Source organism: Bos grunniens, chromosome 27, assembly GCF_055505025.1.
Source record: "Bos grunniens cultivar Pamir isolate PY7600 chromosome 27, Bosgru_T2T1.0, whole genome shotgun sequence".
NCBI classification, from domain to species: Eukaryota; Metazoa; Chordata; class Mammalia; order Artiodactyla; family Bovidae; genus Bos; species Bos grunniens.
In genome coordinates, this window is record NC_141191.1 from 37,847,682 (window position 1) to 37,867,662 (window position 19,981).

Below are 19,981 nucleotides of genomic sequence, written 5' to 3' on the forward strand. Positions count from 1 at the left end.
AAGAAAAGAACTTCAGACTGTGCCGAAGCAATCCGAAGCGTGTGAGTAGGAAAAAGGAGGGATGCCGTGTGCGTTCAGTCCCCTTGAACACTTTGCAACTGTAGCCCACTAGGCTCCTCTGTCCATGGAGTTTTCCAAGGAAGAATACTGGAGCGGGTTGCCGTTTCCTACTCCAGGGCATCTTCCTGACCCAGGGATTAAACTCCTATCTCCTGCCTTTACCATTGCCCCACCTGGGAAGCCCTGTAGGTAGGGAAAGGAGAAGCCACAATAACTGTCCACCTCTCAACCCCAAGCCACTTATGTCCTACAGGATGTTACGGAAAGAACGATCCCGTGGACTGCTGGCGTCTGGTAAACCTGGATCACTAGTTCAAAGCTGAGATCCTAAGGCCCCAGGGAAAACCTCCCGAATCTAAATTTCTGGGACTGGACAGCAGAAATCACACGTTAGCAAGCTCCCCTCGGTGACACATGCTAAGACTTAAGAATGAGTCTCCTTATTTCCTCTGAGTACTGTAGGATGGTTGGTACAGATTTCTCTTTCTCAGGAGAGAAACTGAATTGCTAGCACTTCTGGCTTCATCATTGCCTCAGATGACCCACCTACCTTGGATAACATGTTGATCCTTGATCTCTTTCAGCCCGAGTAGAAAAGCACCTGTATGATCCTTCAAGAGGTGTGAGTGCTATACACCCTGAGGGCAAAGCTGCTCTTCTTGGTGCTAGAGCATCTTTTAGACATGAGGCTCAAGCAGTCCTGACCCTTATACACCCCAAACTCCAGGACAACACCAGCTGCTGAAGCTAGAATGCCTTTGTACACACACTTCACCATCTTTCTGGTGATCTGATTTTTAAATGTTCACAAGAGCAATGAGAATGTATGGATCATAGTGGTGGGGTTCCACTGGGATGACATTGACACCCACACCCAGCTTAAGAGATTTTCCGTATCAGCCAGAGGGGAACAAAAAGGAAATGTCAATCTTTTCCTTGGTCAGACTGGCGTACGTATGGGAAAATCTTTGCTACTAGAGCACAACTTAATGGAATTTTTTGAGTCTTCATACCAAGCCTTAAAGATGTGTCTCTGTGCTTAGGTGTGGCCTGGGGGTCACTTGGGAGAATTTGTTCACTTCTGGACAAAACTGCCAGTTGTCTGAGGTTTGGAAGTGCCTTGTTAATCAGGAAACAATTTGAAGTTATCACTGTCATTGCTCACAGAATACAAAGTCACACCAAAGAACTCCTTAGGCAAGAAACCTGTAGCCTAGAGGAGACAAGCTGGGCTTTGTCAAGTGCACCGCCTGGGTCCAGAGGGAGGACCCAGACCTTCTGATTCAGACCTCGTTCCCCCAGGACTGGGTCTGGTTCCAGCAACACCAGTGACCTGGAAGCCCCAAACTCTCTGAGAAAACTTAGCCATCTCCCATCTGAGCGTCTCATCTGTTAACAGGGAAGATATGGTTTCCTCTAAGGCTCACTCCAGATACCAAAGAGTTTTCAAATCTTAGTTGGAATTTTAACATCGAATTTCTGGAGGGGAAAGAGCATCTGAAACCAAAAACATAGAAAAGAAACTCAGGCAGGGTTGAAAAATACATTCTTGGAGAGCAAGTATTTAACCTTCTCTCTGATCTGGAGCACACAGCCGGGAGAAACTTCTGGAAGTGATTCAGGGGAGCAGGTGGTTGGTATACATGGGATGGGGTGCTGGTGCCTTGGGGCCCCCAGGTACTCTGCCATCCCACCATGCCCCATTACCGTTTGAAAAGTATTGAGTGGGGGCCAGAAAACATCCCTGGAAAAACTGAAGAGAAGGGATATGTGTGTGGCGGAGGAGGGCGGAGGGCAAACGGTGTGCCATCGCGGCGGGGAAGAAGTCACCATGCACATTACCACTGATTAATTGAGTGATTTTAGTCAAGTGAATATTGATACATGGCAGGAAAAGCATGAAAATAAAATGAACACATATGGGAATTACTATTAACATAAGTGATAACATCAAAACATCTGGTAAAATGCAGTTTAAAAAAACACACACAAATGAAATGGAATGTAAAACATTTTCACAGTATTCAAAGCATTTATAAGAGATTTAGGTTCTATAAGAGGGGTGCTACATGGAGAAACTAGAGGAAACAGGAATCTCGTCTGTGTCCTATGTATCTGCTGGTGACAGGTCAGGGGACCAGCACGTTGTTCCAGGGGAACCTTTTCTAAAACAGAGCTCCTAAGCCCAAGACATCCACACACTTACGGCACAGCAACTGGGTACTTGGAGTCTGCTGAAAAAGACAGATTCTAGGTTTGCACAATGGTCTCTGTCATTTACAGATGAGATGCCTTAGGGAGCCCTTGGTGCTAATTCACAGCCACCCAAAGCCAAGGGTGACACAGGATGCTCTACAAATAAAATATTCTTGGAATTCTCACCTCACTTTCTGTCTTATTTTAGATTTAGCTGAGTTTTGCCCATGACCTCACTGGATTCCACCCAGGATGATGATGTTAAATCACCCTGATGATTTATGAAGACAATCGTTGCACTAGCAATGATTACCAAGTCACCTACATTGCTCTTCTGGAAAGGAGTGAGCAAGCCCACGAATCTCCAAGTTGGTTCCAGCATATCCTTTGTTGAGAAAAACAATGGTTTGTGATCCACTGCAGCTCTGGACCCAGAGCCTCCCTTCACCCTAAACTGGCTGACGGGTCACAGCCCAGGCTGTCCCATGTCCACAGGGAACCTCAGGCCTGGGGCTCTGTGGCCAGGGTAAAACCTGCAGCTGCAATTCACATTTCCAATGTATTCTGAACTCTCATCTGAAAACACCACTTCCTACCTGAGAATTCCCATTTAGAGTCTACCTATTCACTGATAACCTTTCTAGAGTAACCGCTGTGCCCCACTCGAAGCTTTCCTAAGGCCCCCACCCTGAAGAGGCCCTGTGACATGACACCCTCTGTCCAAACAAGCAGATACATAAGAACACTGAGCTTTTGGGTTAATTAATCAAAACTAAGACCCAGATCTAGGCTTTCATGAATTGCTCTGAATTTCAGTTGACAATAGGAAAGGAGGATATTTCTAATTCACTAATATATATATACACACATTTTTTTTTTAAATCATCCAAAATTACAGGCAAATCACATACAATCCCCAACACTTTATGATTAAAGGTCAGAGAGAATAAAAAAATGTATTAAACAATGGATCACTAATTGCCAGGGGTTCATTAGGTCAGGATAACCCTCAAGTAGGTAACAAGGTTGGCAGGCTGGTTTTCAGACTGTACTTTAGGAAGTTAACAGAAGGAGCCACGGGGTTGATGAGTCCAAGTTCCACGCAGCATCAGATTCACCCAGAGGGACAATCACGAAAGTCCTCAAGGTGTTACAGAGAATTAAGAATCCAACGTGAGGAAGAAATTAACATTAATTTTTTTTTGCGGGGGGGGGGGAATTACTTCCTGTACATTGAACAAGAGGAGTCAAGTTGCTTCCATGAATGGGTTTATGTACATCCCTTATTAACACAACGGCTGTGAGAATTATCTTAGGGCCCTCGGGGAAAAACCGCAGTTGCTTTGCTTTCTAAATTCCCTCCTTGGAATGGGGACCTTTGTAGCTTAACTTTCCCTCTGCAGAAATGAAAACAAAATATTTTGTTAAGTGCAGGAGGACAAGCAGCCAGGCTATTCTGACTGTCTCTGATCTCTAGGCAATCAAGTTCAAAGGAATCCATTCGTCACAAGAAAGATGGGAGTGGGGCACACTGTGAGTTTAAATTAGCGTGGTGTTGGGCCCAGGGTGACCCAGAACCCCTCAGGAAGGAGAACCACAGCTATGCTTAGGAGAATCCACCTCCCACAGAAAATACCCAGAAAGACAGCTGCTCAGCTAGAAAGTGACCTCAAAGGCATGCAGAGTCCCCCATCTTGCCACACCTTTCCAAATGCTCCATGGAGACTTTTTTAAACAAACAAACAAAAAAACCTTGAAGAGTCAGTGGGTCTGTTGGTTGCTTTAAAACAATGTGAAATAAACAAGGGAATTAGATCAACAAGCTCTTCACCCAATGACAGTTCGCCCTAGACTAGCAATTTGCTGGACTGTTCTAAATTTTCTTTTTTCTGTTTTTCTTCTTTAACTGTTTTTTTTTTTGAAAACCACTAACAATTGCCTTCCCAGTCTATGAGTCACCACCTCTGTCACCCAAGGCAGGCCTGTGCTGCCCTCCACGTGTCAGGAGGCGAGATCATGGCAGGGTCTGATGATAACCACCTCCAGGGCATCCGAGACAGGCTGGTCCGTCTCAAGGACCACACGGAGCGGGGGACCAGGCACTGCACTCCCTTGGGCTATTTCTCAAGCTCCCCCTCCCCGCACCGGTCACTCTCTGGAGCTGATCTTCATGGCGAGTGTGGTGGTGTGTTTGTTTCTGTCTGAACAATGGACAGAAAGAGAAAATTCCTCTGGAACGGAAAGCATTTTGCCAAGAGTTAGAATCTTCTAGTTCCAAAGGCACAGACTAGCTGGTAGGTCCATAAACGGTGTGCAGTGACACGGAGAGCGTGGCGGAAGCTGGCGTCTGCTGCCCTCGCTAGCTCTGGCCGCCAGCCCCCTTTCTGGGCCGGCAGCGTTGCCTTTTTTAGTGACTGTGTCTCTGGTGGACCCGGCAAGCCTGTATCTCCCTTTCCCCCCCGGGGATGTGCTGCTCCACGTGTGGGTCTTGAGAAGCTTCCTAATCTAAGTGGGTTTCTCACCTGGGCGTGCGGCTTTAAATATCGGCTCTACCTGTGGAGGGGCTGGAGCCTGGGGAAGGCAGGAGGGTCATGGATGCTGCAAAACAACTGGGTTACGCCGCCCTCCACCGCGAAGGAGCAAAGGGGGTGGAGGGGGAACCACCGGGGGTCCAGGGGCGTCCGCTCAGCCCTCACCCCTCCCCTCACCCCAGGCTCCCTCCCCAACCCGCCCCCCCCTCCCAAGAATCACTTGAAGACCGACTGGAAAGTGGGACACTCGTGATTCTTCATCTTCTTCATGAAGGTCTTGAACTCCTTGTTTTTCTTGTCCCACTTGTGGATGGCGGTCAGCAGGTACTGGCTCTTGACCTTGCGGCCCATGATGAGGAAGTGGTGGCTGAGGTTGTCCAGCTGGTGGCAGGGGCAGTCGGCCCCGTTCTTCAGGTATAGGACCAGCTTCTTCAGCTCCTTCTTCTTGATGGGCCCCAGCTTCAGGGGCTTCTTCTTCTTGGGGACAATCTTCTTGTCGCCGTTTTCCTTTTTCACTTCTTTGATTTTCATCCTCAGGGCTAGAGGGGCGAGGGCAGGGAGGGGAAGAGGAGAGAGTTTTAGAACACGGCTTTTCAAAAAGCTAGTGGGGAGCTGCTGGATAGCACGGGGGGCTCAGCTCAGGGCTCTAAGATGACCTCCAGGGGTGGGATGGGGCTGGGGGCAGGGAGATCCCAGAGGGAGGGGATACATGTACACATATAGCCGATTCACTTGGTCGTACAGCAGAAACTAACATGACGTTAAGCAATTATCCTCCAATTAAAAAAAAAAAAAACACGGCTTTTTATCCGCAACCACAACCCACCTGGGGGCTGAAGAGCAGGAGAAATAAAAAGCAAAGAGCACCTCAAAGAGGGAGGCTGTATGTATCTATTCTATAGATAAGGACCAAGGTCTCAGGTGACCTTCACACACAGATTCTGCCCCTTATTTTTGGTGTATTTGATGGTATCTTAATAGTTGCCACAGGATGTCATGAGTGGCTTAAACAGATGTTCAAAACCAAATCATGTGTTTCTTTTTAAAAACTCTGGGACTCAGACGGTCATATAATGCTTCAAGAGAAGGGGACCCTCTAAACCAATCAAGGCCATATAATATAATGGTTCAGACCTCAGCACTCAAAGGAAAAACTTACCCCAAGTTTGTTGTTTTGTTTTTTTTAGGAGCAAGTTATTGGTTTAGTTTTTTTTTTTTTTTTAACATCCAAAGGACCTAAAATTCAGGCTCTGGAAATAACACAGACAAGACCTATGTGTGTGCTGACAGCAAGGGAAAGCTAACCGCATCAAACATCAGTGTCCGACTTCCCCATCGGGACTGTGGTCCCAACCACGGTGCCTCCAGGAAGTTCAGACGCAGGTACCACGGACAGGCTGTCCACCACTCATCAACCACTAGATGGCGCCACTAATGGGCTATCCTATCCACAGTGTAGACCCACAGAACCAAACTCGACCTGGACCTTTCAACCCACTGGAGAGAGTCCTGGTGGGGTCTGATGGATAAATCCAGGTGGCGGTTCCTCAGTTCCAACGTGGTACCTGGCCTTCTTCCATTCTCAGCCTGGCTCCCTGCAGAGAGGGAAAGCCAATCCTTTGGCCAAGTCCACCTTCTCATCTTTCTGTCTCTACGGAGCCCAAGCCAACAGTGCTTGGGTATTACCGTGTGGACAACACACTCCCGTGCTGGCTACACAGGGTTAACTGGGGAGGGTAAATTAGCGTGGAGACGTCCTGTAATTGGAAATGCACCAAGAACAGGAACATCATCCCCATAACAATCAGCTCCTCTCAGAAACTGGCCGGCCTGGGATCGCCCCAAAGGAGCTGGAAAACATTTCTAGATCCTGGTCACCAGATGCTATGTCCATCCTCCAAACTCCTCTGAATTCCAAATCACCAAGCCCTCTCTTTTAAATAGCTCCAAGCTTCCACCCACACTCCATGAGGAAAGACTTGAATCTGAGCTACAGAACAGTAGCTAGTGATTAGGAAAGCATCTGGATGTCAGCAAGTGTGTTGAGTATTCTCCAGGCACCTCTTCCATGAAACCTAATAACTCCACACAGAAGGCGCAATTATTCCCCCCATTTAACAGATGAGAAAACTGAGGTGTCAGGGTTACCTTTACTTGCCCAGAGTCATTGATCCTAAACTTAAACTCATGGACTGAGTGTCCACTTGTAATTACCGTGCTGTGCAGGCTGAATTCCAACATTCTTTATAATGAAGCTGACATTTCAAGCATTGATTAAATGGACCAAGAAAATAAGGGAAAACAGTTAGGGCTCTCTTCCCAGGTTTAGCCACATTTCAAAATGGCTTTTACTTAATGAAATGGTAAGAGTTCCTCCCGGTTGAAAGGAGCTATTCCGGCCAAGGTAACACTGCATGCGTGATGGCTTTATTATTTAATGTTTAGTTGAGTAAAAGCACATTCTTGGCCAACCCAAGAATTAGGAGGAGGGAGAAATCCTAGAACAAATCTTCAGGGGATGTGTCAAAGTCAGGAAATTAAATGTGCTCCCATCACCTTCCCTTACGGAAAGGGTTCTAGATCTCCAGCCTCTGGGCCCCATGTAACACCCCAGGCCCTCAGCCTGGATGAGACTTCAGTCCCAAGGGCAGCATAAGTTTTGGGGACTAGTCCAAGCAGCAGAGGGCTAGCCCTCACCCCGGAGGCTGGACAGACCTGCGTACACAGGAGTATGCTGAGCACAGTCTCCCAAGGAGCTCCTGGCTTTACCCTTCACCATCCCCCGCCGAACCAGTCACTGCCCAGCCCTTCTGATTCCACTTGACTCCCCTACCCACCCGGACCCTGAGGACGAGGCAGGAGGACCCGCAGGTGGGAGAGCATCAAATAGGAAGCAGCACAGATCACCGTCTGGGACCTCTGCCCGCTCACTCGTGTCCAACACTTTGCGATGCCGTGGACTGTATAGCCTACCAGGCTCCTCTGTTCATGGGGATTCTCCAGGCAAGAATACCACAGTGGGTAGCCTTTCCATCCTCCAGGGGGATCTTCCCAACCCAGGGACCAAACCCAGGTCCCCCGCATTGCAGGCGGATTCTTTACTGACTCAGCCATCAGGGAAGGCCAAGAATACTAGAGTGGGTAGCCTATCCTTTCTCCAGGGGATCTTCCTGAGGCAGGAATCGCACCAGGGTCTCCTGCATTGCAGGCAGATTCTTTACCAGCTGAGCTACCAGGGAAGCCCCGATGTCTGCCCAAACAGGCCCACCCGGCTCGCTCCCCTGGTTGGTTTATAATCCTTGTACCTGGTGGGTCACCTAAGAAAAGACTTCACCTGTGTGAGTCAGTAGCTCACTGAACAAGAAAGTTCTCCTGGGGACGAGCCCAAGAGACTCCCTGCCAGGCTTGGCGAGTCCGGCTCCATTTCTGCCCACCCACTGCACTGCAAGGACCCACTGACCCGAGGAAAGCAACCAGGACTTCAGGGAGGCGAGGCGATGGGGACGCACGTCAGATGACCCTGGACTACTTCCCAAGGTCTAAAGCCACGATCCCAGTGTTGCTGTAGGAGTGATCAATGACATCACTGCAGGAGTCGGCGGGAGGGGGCGGGGGGGGGCAAGGAATGAGTGCATTTCCGGGGCCAGCTGGGCACCTCTTTATCTGCAGAGAAGCGAGCCATCATCTGGGGGAAAGAACCCCCAGGACAGTCACTCTCTATGTGGCTCCGACATCATGCACATCAACCATCGTTCTTACTGATGACAATCAAGACGAAGGACTCAGGGGGACAACCGAGGCCAGGCTCTGTAAGAAGAGACTTGGGACTCGAACCCACACCTGACCCCGAAGAGCACGCTGGTTCCCACTACACCATGACGGGGTTTCAAATGCTAGTGCTCCAGTGGAAACTATTTCCTTCTTTTGATTGTGTTGCTTTTAATCACAACTCAAATCAAAAAATTAATGTTCCTTTGCCATGACCGTGTCAAGGAATTTGGTTTACATAGGTGGGGAGAGGGGAGGGAGAGGCCAGTGATGGAAATGTGTTTTGCATTAGACTCTCCGCTTCTTGCCGTTTGGCTCACTTTCTTTTTTTGAGGTGGGAAAGAGGAGGCACATGTGGCCAGAAATTACTACCATCTTTTCCATCTTCCAGGGGTTTATTTTAGCGATGCAGATTACCAATGATGTTTGGATAGGTGATTAGCCGTCCCAGGTTGATTTCCCCCTGCCTTGTGGCTATGGGTGCAGCCCCCCACCATGCCACAACCGGGGGCTGCTGGGTTGGGGGCCAGGGGGTGGGGGACTGACCCTCACCCCTTCTCCTCCCCCTACCCTGCCTCCACGGCGGGTACAGCCCGGAGCCCCAGGGACTTCGCCCGTGGACTGTGTTTGCGTCACATACGGTGCTGGTGCGCAGGTAGAAGCCCGAGGATGGAGCGGCTGGGCTTACAGCTGGGGCACGCTGGAGTCCCCGGTCCTGGGTTCAAACTGCGTTCCATGTTCAACCACAGAAGCTGGTTTCGAGCTCCCAGAGTCTGCATTTTCCATCTGCCTGCGGGCCCGGCAGGGTGACCATCCGGAAGGCTGTGCTGGGTGGTCCTGGGCTGACAGCGACACCCACCCCCGGCACCACAGCCCCCACCCCGTCCCTGTGCTTCTCTGTCTCCTCCCGGGGCTGTCTCCCCTGGTGATGAGTCCACATCTGCCTCGGGCCCTTGATCTCAGCTTCCCTGAGCTAAAGCGAAACAAACAAAAACAAAACCCTTCTTTGGGTTTTGTTTTTTTTTAGCAACAACTTAATATCCTCGGACAGTAGAATAGGACTCCTGCCTCTCACCTTGCTGGTCACTGCCAGCAAGAATTCAGAGACCAGATACTATGAAAACCCTAAACTTAAGGTTACAATTAGGGCCCTCTTTCTCCACAGCCTTAAAATTAAATAACCCCTTCCAACAGGGAGCTCAGTGCGCGATGCTCTGTGATGACCTAGAGGGGTGGAATGGGCGTGGGGGGACGGGAGGGAGACTCGAGAAGGCGGGGTTATATGTATACATACAGCTGATTCACGCTGTTGTACAGCCAAATCGAACACAACATTGGAAAGCAGTTATACTCCAATAAAAAAAAAATTAAAAACAAACACAATCCCCTTCTATTCAGATAGACTTTGAAAGCTTCATTCCATGTGCAGTCACCAAAACCATATTTTTTTGCTCACAACTGATCCCCTCTCGGTAGCCTCCCCACAAGGCCTGGACATTTTCTGAGGCTGAAATGAGCGATGGAAGTTCATTACACTCATCCCAAACCCACACTGGCTTCAAAGCCGCCTCTTGCTCCTGACCTGCTTATGCTAATGAGGCCGCCATCCTTCCGATCACCCGGACAGGAAGCCTGGATGAGAGGCCACAGTTGGCCAAGGGCCAGGCATTTACAGGATCCACTGTGAGGAACTGCGGCAGGAATGCAAGAAAGGGCCCCGAGGGGGTAGGTGGGGAGGGGGCTGAGTCAGTCCCTAGCTTTGTGACTCATCTGATCACTGATGATAATCATTGCAGTGAAGAGTGAAGTACAGAGAACAGGAGAGACGGAGGGACCTTCCCTGGGAAGTTCCTGCAAAGTCATCGGAAGCATGGATGGAAAACCAGGCAGCCCGGTGTCTCTTGGAGAAGGTGCTTTTCACATGGAAGCAACGCTCCTTGATCACCCGTGCTGCTCAGTTTAAAGATGAGTGTGAGACCGGAGCACTGGCCTTGGCAATGGCGGGGGTGCGTGGGGCTGGGTGCTGCTGATGACCTGTGGGAGCCAGAACCAGAGGGGTCGAGGGAGAATCCCAGAGAGCTTAAAACCAATGGGACGGAAAGACAGAAGGTTTTGCATCCTCAACCACCAAGCATCCGGAATGTTTGTGAGGCGTTACCCCTGGCCACTTCTTGCCAAACATCTTGCCAAAGATTGGGCATCCGATCATTTCCACTTCTCTAAAATTACAGTTTAAAAAAAGTTATAAACATATGCAAGAAAATGGTACAGAAACGAGGACATCACATCTAGTGTAACAGAAAGCAAATGGATGGTGGATCCCGACTTGACGAAGAGAAGTAGAAACCCAGCTGCTGACAGAGGGGGCTGAGAGCAAGAAAGCCACCGATTCACATGGCAGGACCCAGAAATGCCCGCGAGCTAGGGGCCACTGGGTGCTTCTGAATGGGGTTACAGAGACTCTATTAAATATAGGAATTGATAAGCCTGCATCGACGCACCCAGATCCACGAGCCGGGCCGTGAGTCCAGATGACCACCCCTCACCCACTCCAGAAGCAGCCAAGAGTTTTATTCTGTACAGAAAGTTCTATCCAGACAGACTGGGCTTGGGTACGCCTGACACACAGGAAGATGCGGTGGGAAGGAACAGCAGCCCTGACGGCTAAGGGTTCAGTGAGAGGCTGCAGCGAAGAGTGAGACTCTGAGCGACAGCCCCAATCAGAGGATCACGGAGGGTTCTATCTGAAAAAACTAGCAACCCCAAAGAGAAGACCCACAGCTCCCTCCAACGAAATTCCAAAATGAGGCTCAAAACTCACAGGACACGCATACACACAGAGTTCCAACTTAGTGATTTACTCTTAAACTCAAAAGGATCGGCAGGCATTTAAAGGCAAGCCTCTAAATGTGAACAAGAGACTAAAACATACAAAACACACAGAAAAAAAAAAGAAATCAGAGATGACAGAGACATGGTAGGCTGCAGAAGAAACTTTTTTACAAAGATAACAGGATACTGTATTCACGAAATGAGAACAGAATTCTATGGAGAGGAATGTTCAGAGAACCCGAAAAATATTTGAAATTTCAAAAGGTAAGAGCAGAAATAAAGAATGAAACGCATGTGCTTTAAGATAAGGGTGGAAACATTTCCTGGAAAGCTGAACAAAATGACAAAGAGATGGAAACAAGAGAAAGAAAGATAAAAGAAAGGCTCAGTCCAGGAGGCCCAATGTCTGAATCAAGAAAACAAATAACAGAGAACCAAGAAAATACCAAAGAAATAATACAAGAAAAATTTCCAGGAAGGAAGAATACAAGCTCTCAGATTAAACAGTGCCCACATCAGGAAGATCCCCTGGAGGAGGGCATGGCAATCCACTCCAGTATTCTTGCCTGGAGAATCCCCATGGACAGAGGAGCCTGGTGGGCTACAGTCCGTAGGGTCACACAGAATCAGAAATGACTGAATCAACTTAGTACGCACGCATAGGTCAATGAATGGGTTTTCCCAAGAAGCTTAGCGGTAAAGAATCCACCTGCAAAGCAGGAAACTCAAGAGACATAAGTTCGATACCCTGGAGAAGGAAATGGCAACCTGCTCCAGTATTCCTGCCTGGAGAATCCCATGAACAGAGGAGCCTAGCGGCTACAGTCCCTTGGATCAAAAAGAGATATGACTGAGTGACTGAGCACACACAGGTCAATGAATCATGACATCTAGAAACACCAGGGATAAAGAGAATATACAAGAATCCTCCAGAGAAAAAGACAGGATACATCTACTGCAAAGCGCCAGGCATCAGAATACCACAGGATTCGTCCACAGCAACACTAGAAGCGGAAAGACAATGGAGCCATGCTTTTAAAATTCCCAAATTCAGGGAAGAAAAAATAGGATGTTTGGGATCAACAAGTACACACTGCTATACTTAAAATGGATAATCAACAAGAATCTACTGTGTAGCACAGGGAACTCTGCCCAATGTTACATGGCAGCCTGGGTGGGAGGGAAGTTTGGGGGAGAATGGATACATGTATATGTACTGCAGAGTCCCTTTGCCATTTACCTGACGCTATCACAATATTGTTAATTGTCTATACTCCGATATAAAATAAATGGTTTTTAAAAAAATTCAGTACTGAGCCAAACTCAGTGAGGGTGAGGAGAAGAAAGACAACTTCAGACATTCAATGATATAAATAAAAAGTCTTCTGTATATCTCTTCTTGGGAAACTGCTCTAAAAATGCAGAATACAACCCAGGATCAGGAAACTAAAAGTCTAACGTGAGATAAAAGCAATGGAAGCCTTAGAATGGTTTTCCAGGACAACTGTGTGATGGGCTTAAGTCTCAACCAGTGCAGATAGAAACAGGAGGAAAGAAGGGCCAGGCAGATTGGATGAAAACCTGCAGGAACGTTTGGGGCTGAATTCATAAGGAGCCAGGTAAATAAAATGAGGCAACTACCATCTCAGGGAAACAGTGCATAAGAAAGGAAATATAAATGCAGTACACACACGGCTCAACTGTTAATTATACTTACATAATTATAACAAATTAAACAGTGAATATCAATTTAACCAAAAATGTTAAATTGAAAAGAATGGGAAGAAGAGGGAATAGACTATAAGATAGACATTATCAATAACAGAAAATCAATAGTGTCTAAAAATTAAGAATTTGATTAAAAACTAAAAATTGTTTAAAAATGAAAATTAAGCAAAAGATAAATCTTTGTCTTCAATCGTAGAGCATCAATAAGTAATGTCTAAAAATTAAGTTAAAATTAAATATGGTTTGCAAATGAAACAACTGACAAAGGATTCATCTCCAAAATTTACAAGCAGCTCATGCAGCTGAATAACAAAAAAAAAACAAACAACCCAAATCAAAAAGTGGGCGGAAGACCGAAAAAGATATTTCTTCAAATAAGACATACAGATGACCAACAAACACATGAAAAGATGCTAAACACTCATTATTAGAGAAATGCAAGTCAAAACCTCAATGAGGTATCACCTCATACCTGTCAGAATGGCCCTCATCAAAAAAATCTGCAAACAATAAATACTACAGAAGATGCGGGGAAGAGGGAACCCCCTTGCACTGTCGGTGGGAACGTACATGGATACAGCTACTATGGAGAACAGTATGGAGATTTCTTAAAAACCAGGAATAAAACTGCCATATGACCCAGCAATCCCACTACTGGGCATATACCCTGAGAAAAACATAATTGAAAAAAACACATGTACCCCAATGTTTCCGCTATGTTGCTCAGTCATGTCTGACTCTTTGCGACCCCATCGACTGTAGGCCACCAGGATCCTCTGTCCACGGGATTCTCCAGGCTAGAATACTGGAGTGGGTAGCCATTCCCTCCTCCAGGGAATCCTCCCAACCCAGGGATTGAACCCGAGTCCCCTGGATTCTTTACCATCTGAGCCACCAGGGAAGCCCACTATTTACAATAGCTAGGGCATGGAAGCAACCTAGATGTCCACAGACTGATGACTGGATAAGGAAGTTGTACATACATTACAATGGAATATTACTCAGCCATAAAAGCAATGCAACTGAGTCAGTTCTAGTGAGGTGGATGAACCTAGAGGCTGTTATAGAGTGAAGAAAGTCAGAAACAGGAAAACAAATATAGCACACTAACACATATATATGGAATCTAGAAGAACGGTACTGATGAACCTATTTGCAGGGAAGGAATAAAGGCTCAGACGTAGAGAACAGACTTTGGACACAGCAGGGGAGGAGAGGGTGGGACAGTGTGAGAGAGCAGCACTGAAACATATACATTACCAGGTGTAAACAGACAGCCAATGGGAGGCTGCTGTATAACACAAGGAGCTCAAACCTGGTGCTCTGTGACCACCTGGCAGGGTGGGATGCAGTGGGAGGTTGGGGGGAAGTTCAAGAGGGAGGGGACATGTGTACTTATAGCTGATATCCGTTGTATGGTAGAAGCCAGCATAATACTGTAAAGCATTTATCCTCCAATTAAAAATAAATTTTAAAAAATTAAGTATGGTCTTTATTTACTCCATTTTGCTATCAAAAAAAAAAAAAACAGCTAAAATAGCTGAAAATTACTTCCTCTGGGTTGTGGGAATCAGTGGTTGGAAGGCATTGGGCAGAGGCCTGCAGTTTTTTGTTAAAAGCCTTTTAATACTATTTGACATTTTAAATTGCATTTATTCTGAAGTAAAAAAACTTAGATTTAAAAAAAAAAGCTTGCTGTCTAGTAAAGAGCTGAAATGTATATAAAATGTCAATGAATCACAAAATGGGAGCTTTTAAAAGAAACACAAAGATTACAATTCCAGGCCCTTCAATCCCTATTCAACTAGAGCAGCTTAGCTTCACTCGGGGCTTCTCAGGAAGGGTTTTGTTTGAGTAGGAATTCTACTTTTTCCACCATTCATCTGAGAGGAGGAGGTAGCCTACAGGATTTGTCAACCGATCATTTTTCAGATATAAAAAAAAAAAAAAACAGTTACGTTAGCATTTGGATTTACTTCGAACAGGACGGGATATTCAACCTGGTTCAGCTGAATTGCCTGCCCAAGGCTGAAGGTACTCACAAGCTCTGCTGGGAACCCTGTTCCCTGCATCTCAGCCAGACCTTGTTACTTGAGGTCACAGGGCCTCCCAGCAAGGAGGAGGACGGCATGGGGGCCCTGCAGATTCTGGGGACCACTGGCAAAGCCATCAGATACACTGTCTCCAAGAGATGCTAATAAAAAACTCCTGGGCAAGTAACCCCTGACATCACCCGACTTCTAGTGACTTGCTCTCCTCAATTCCTTTCTCTGGCAGACAGGGCTGAAGTTCCCCAACAGACGCTCTGAGCAGCTGGGGTGGGGATGACAAGACCGACTAGCTCTTCCCAAGTGTCCTGTTCGTTCCCGCCCCCAGGACCAGGAAGGGACAGGAAGGGACCACAGTTCACATCCCCCATCCCACCCAGCCTCCCGGTGGGGGGAGAAAAAAAAACCTGTTCAGAGAGAGGACCTCGCTGTGCAGTAAGACAGAGACGACCTGATTTTCTACATTCTGGGCCTTCACGAGTCTCTTGGGTGGGCAACCCTGAGGCAGCAAGTGCCATCCCCAAAGCCGACTGTGCAAATGAGGTTCGGTCACCCGCTGGGTAAGGGTGGGGCCCCGAGAAGCTGAGGCTCCTTCCAACCCTCAGCAGAGGGTCCGGGCTGCAGCAACGGGTCCAAATGAGTCCTGCTGAAAAAGCCCTGCAAAGGCTGCTCCACAGACCTCCGTTCCCAGCAGGGGCCAGGGTTTGCATCATTAATTCCTTGAGCAAAGCAAAGGGGCTTGTGCTTGGTCACAGTAACGCAGACTCTCTCCCCGACCACAAACCACACGTGGCAGATTTACATGCATCTCCTGACTACAGGACAGATGCTACAAAAAAAAGAAAGAAAAACCCAAAGAAAACAAACAAAAAAATTATTGAAAGCAGATTTTCTTTTTCTCTCATTTACAAAAAAAAAAAAAAACAGCAGACGTAGAAAATGTTCCTGAGCAATTTATTTGGGGCAAATTATTTCACTGAAATTGTCCTGTTTTCTGGATCCCAGATACCTTGGGGAGTTGGTGGGGGGGAGTAAGTTAAGGCAGGAGAGTGGATTTCGGAACTTTATACCCTCAGCGCCGACACACTCACAAAGCCCTCACACACACAGCCGGGCGTGCAGCGTCCATGTCAGCCATCCAGAATCCCACTGCCTAATTGCTTGATTTCATGGATTGTGTTAAATCCCCACTGATTGAAGCTAATGGTGCAAAATGCAAGCCCCACTATGAGAGCAAAGGGCTGCCTGGCGTGGTTTTATTTGGGACAGCGTGTGCACTGGCGGCCCAGGCAGCAGGGACCCGGGCCCCTCGCTTTCCCAGGAGGACTGCGTCCCCAAGCAGGAGGCAGAGGAGAATAGGAGACTCGCTTAAATAAAGTCAATCATGAGGATTGATGGAATCTTGGCTCCAAGTTCAGGCCAACTGGCCAAGGCAAACAGTCCTCCTCCCAGAGGGGTGACTGGTTTTTCCTTCCCCTGCATTCCACCCCCCAGGGTTCGCCCACATGGCATGCTGGAGTGTGCAATAGTCTCTTAGACAGAAAAAGATGGGGACTGGGTTTCAGAAACAGGACAAGGAAAATGTGAGCCAGTCCAGACTCTGAAAGATGCTCCAGAGAGGGGTCCTCAGGATCTTCAGGGGGAGGGCTGGTTAAAATGCAGATTTCCCAGAAGCCCCCACAGCGGCACTGGGATGGGGCCCGAGAACCTGCAGTTCTAACCTGTTTCCAGGCGATGCTGATGTTGCTGGTCTTGGGACCACACTTGAGAACCACCGGTTCAAAGGGTGGGAGGGTGGGGATTGGGCGGGCTGTTTGGTCGATCACCTTGGTTATTCATACTGTTGCACTCTGAGGACTCTTTCTTGGATGGTGCTTGAACTTTCTGGAGGCCCAGGACAGCCCTCCAAATGCATTAAAGCTCAGGCTGAAGTCCGCATGGGCATGTCCAAGACCGGGCTGACCTCAAGCAAGCGGGTCTAGTGCCATTTTCAGAATCACTGAGGTCTCGGGGGCTGCTACCCTGCAGGAGTGGAATCTTGCAAAGTCAGGAAAACCAAGGCTTTGACAGCAAGAGGCAGCACATTTCAGAGGAAAGGACTCTAAGCCCAGAATCGGCCGACTCCAGCCTCTGGTTGGGACTCCATCACTAACCTCTGTATCAATCACTTCTCTGGGTCTTCATGGAGCCACTTGGACCAGTCCCTATCGATTTCCATTCCAGCACTGGCCATCTGTCTAAACCTTCACGTCTCCTTTCTCTGTCTTGAAATCCAGCATAGATCCTTCGAGGAAAAGAACCCTCCGTCTCGGGTGGGACGGGCTGCCCTAGCTTGCTCAGTGTCCGGGGACCCCGCTGACAGTGGTCACAGGTCAGCCCACAGGGAACACAATGGCTCAAGAGTCCAGCGATGGCTATGGCATGGTCTAAACTGAAGAGACAGCCCCAGCAGAGCATGTCCCAGCTTGGTGGCAGGCAGGGCTTCACAGAATCCCATCTCACGGATACGAGGAGAGGCCCTGACCCCTCAGCTGGGAGATCCCCGGATGGGCTATGACTTTCACCACTGAGAGCCCGTGAGAGGCATACCTCAGCCCTTCATCGTTTTCCTAGCTGATCCCTCTGCAGGCAGAGGGTGTGCTCCAGGGAAAACTGCTTTTCCCAGGCATCCTTCCAGGCAAGCTCCAGGCCATCTTCTTCCAGAAGCCTCCCCGACCCGGTCCAGCCTTGACCTTCGCGCCCGCCCCCCACCGTCTGCACGGTGACCCGGGTCAGGTGGGCGTGGCCATGAGCGTGCCTTCCCGCACCCCGACGTGAGCTCACGCAGACCCATCCATCGACTAGGGGGTGCCCCACACGCCCCAGAGCTCGGCTAACACTGACGGGATACACCGATGAACAAAGATGTAAGCAGCACAGGCTGTCCCGAAGGTCACGGCCTCACTGGTGAGACTGTTGTTAATCACAGAAACCCCGGCTTCAGCTGCAACAACATCGACCAACAGATACACTCGGCAGGCCAGGCCCTGGTCTAAGCTCTTTCACACGTTAACTCGCCGAACCCTCAGCCACCGCATGGGGCAGACGCTTCTGATCTTACTGACCGGGAGGGATCAGTGAAGGGGGATGACTTGAGAAGCTGGCTGAGGTCCCACGGGCCAATGGCAGAGCTGGGGTTTGATTCCTGAGAGTCCAACTCATAAATAATCTCAAGGGGAAACTAACTATGCCAGGAGGAGTGGGGTCTTGGCCGGCACCGTTCCCCACCTGAAGCACAGATGGTGCTCAGCTAAGGTCCAGGTGAACCAACCTTGTGTGCAGGCTGGGCAGGCGGCCACTGCATCTTGTGCGTGTGTGTGCACGTGCACATGCGCGCTTGGTCATTCAGTCACGTCCGACTTTTTGTGATCCTATGGACTGTAGCCTACCAGGTTCCTCTGTCCATGGGATTCTCCAGGCAAGATTACTGGAGTGGGTTGCCATGCCCTCCTCCAGGGGATCTTCCCAACCCAAATACTGAATCAATATCTCTTATGTCTCCTGCATTGGCAGATGGATTCTTTACCTCTGAGCCACCTGGGAAATTATTTCTTACTTTGAGCATATACAATGCTCACAGCCTACAGTTCATGACTCCTCCTGTGGGTGTTCAGAGGCTGCTTTCTGTCCTTTAAGAGGTGCTGCTGCCTCAGGAGCATAAGCAAGGCTCCACAGCGAGCCCTCAAGACACTAAATTAAACATCAATCAACCCAGGGTGCATTCAACCAGATTTTCCATCCAAAAAAATTTTTCGATTCCCTGTCATCCCATGAAGTTTGCTGGGGTGTCCAGCAGGGGAAAGCCCAGGTCATGGGGTGGGGAGGCGAGAGCTCTACAATGGAGCCTGCAAAACAGAACACTTCAGAGACAGAAAGAGACGCTGGGACAACAGGAATAAACTGGGATGGTCCTGGGCAAGGAGGATAAGTGGCCGCCCTAACAAAGAGGTGCCCATGTGTGAAGTGGAGATGCATGTTTCACAGATGTGGCTGGAGTGGAGGTGGTGGGGACAGGCCTGGTGGGAAGGAAAGGATGGAGTCCCTTCTCCTTCTCCTGGCTCCCAGAGCTGCCAGGCAGGTGCAGAGGTACAGCCACTGTGCAGAACAGCATGGAGGTTTCTCCAAAAACTAAAGACAGAACTACCATGACACACCACTCCCACTCCTGGGCATATATCCCTCCAAAACCCAAAACACTAATTCAAAAAGATATGTGCCCACCCCCCTCCCAGGGTTCATAGAAGCATTGTTTATGATAGCCAAGACATGGAAGCAACCTAAATCTCCACCCATGGATGAATGGATAAAGATGCTGTACATATATACAATGGAATATTACTCGGCCAAGAAAAAGAACGAGATTTTGCCATTTGTAGCAGCATGGATGGATGTGGAGGCCGTTACGCTAACTGAAGTAGGTCAGACAGAGGAAGACAGATACCATATGATATCACTAAAGTCTAAAAAATGCAACTGGTGAACATAACAGAAAAAATAGAGCATACTCACAGATACAGGAACAAACTAGAGGTAACCAGTGGTGGGTGCATGATAAGCGTTGAGGAGTGGGTGTTATAAACAACTGGGGTAAGACAGGCTCAAGGATGTAGGTACAACACGGGGAATATAGCCAATAATTTTTAGTAACTATAAGTTGTATAAAGCAATAGATAAAATATAGAGAGCTGGCCTCTTCTCCACTGTCGAGGGTCCCAGCTCCTGCCGAGCTCAGAGGGTGGCACTCCCAGTGGCTGGTGGAATCAGCCCCGAGCTGGGTAT

General features: G+C 48.5%; 1 protein-coding gene and 1 long non-coding RNA gene across 2 annotated transcripts in view; one reads left to right on the forward strand and one right to left on the reverse strand.

Moving 5' to 3' along the window:
* Window positions 1-1,905: 1,905 nt before the first annotated feature.
* SFRP1 (secreted frizzled related protein 1) overlaps window positions 1,906-19,981 on the reverse strand; it is a 43,516-nt gene continuing 25,440 nt past the window's right edge. Inside the window, exon 3 of the mRNA XM_086379878.1 lies at window positions 1,906-5,326. Coding sequence (XP_086236004.1) covers window positions 5,004-5,326 — 323 coding nt within the window. The 3' untranslated portion in view covers window positions 1,906-5,003. The remainder of the gene's footprint in view (window positions 5,327-19,981) is intronic.
* On the forward strand, window positions 5,062-6,493 carry LOC147343813 (uncharacterized). The gene is made up of 2 exons (XR_015156085.1): window positions 5,062-5,201; window positions 5,975-6,493. It is a non-coding gene; the product is annotated as an uncharacterized LOC147343813 (long non-coding RNA).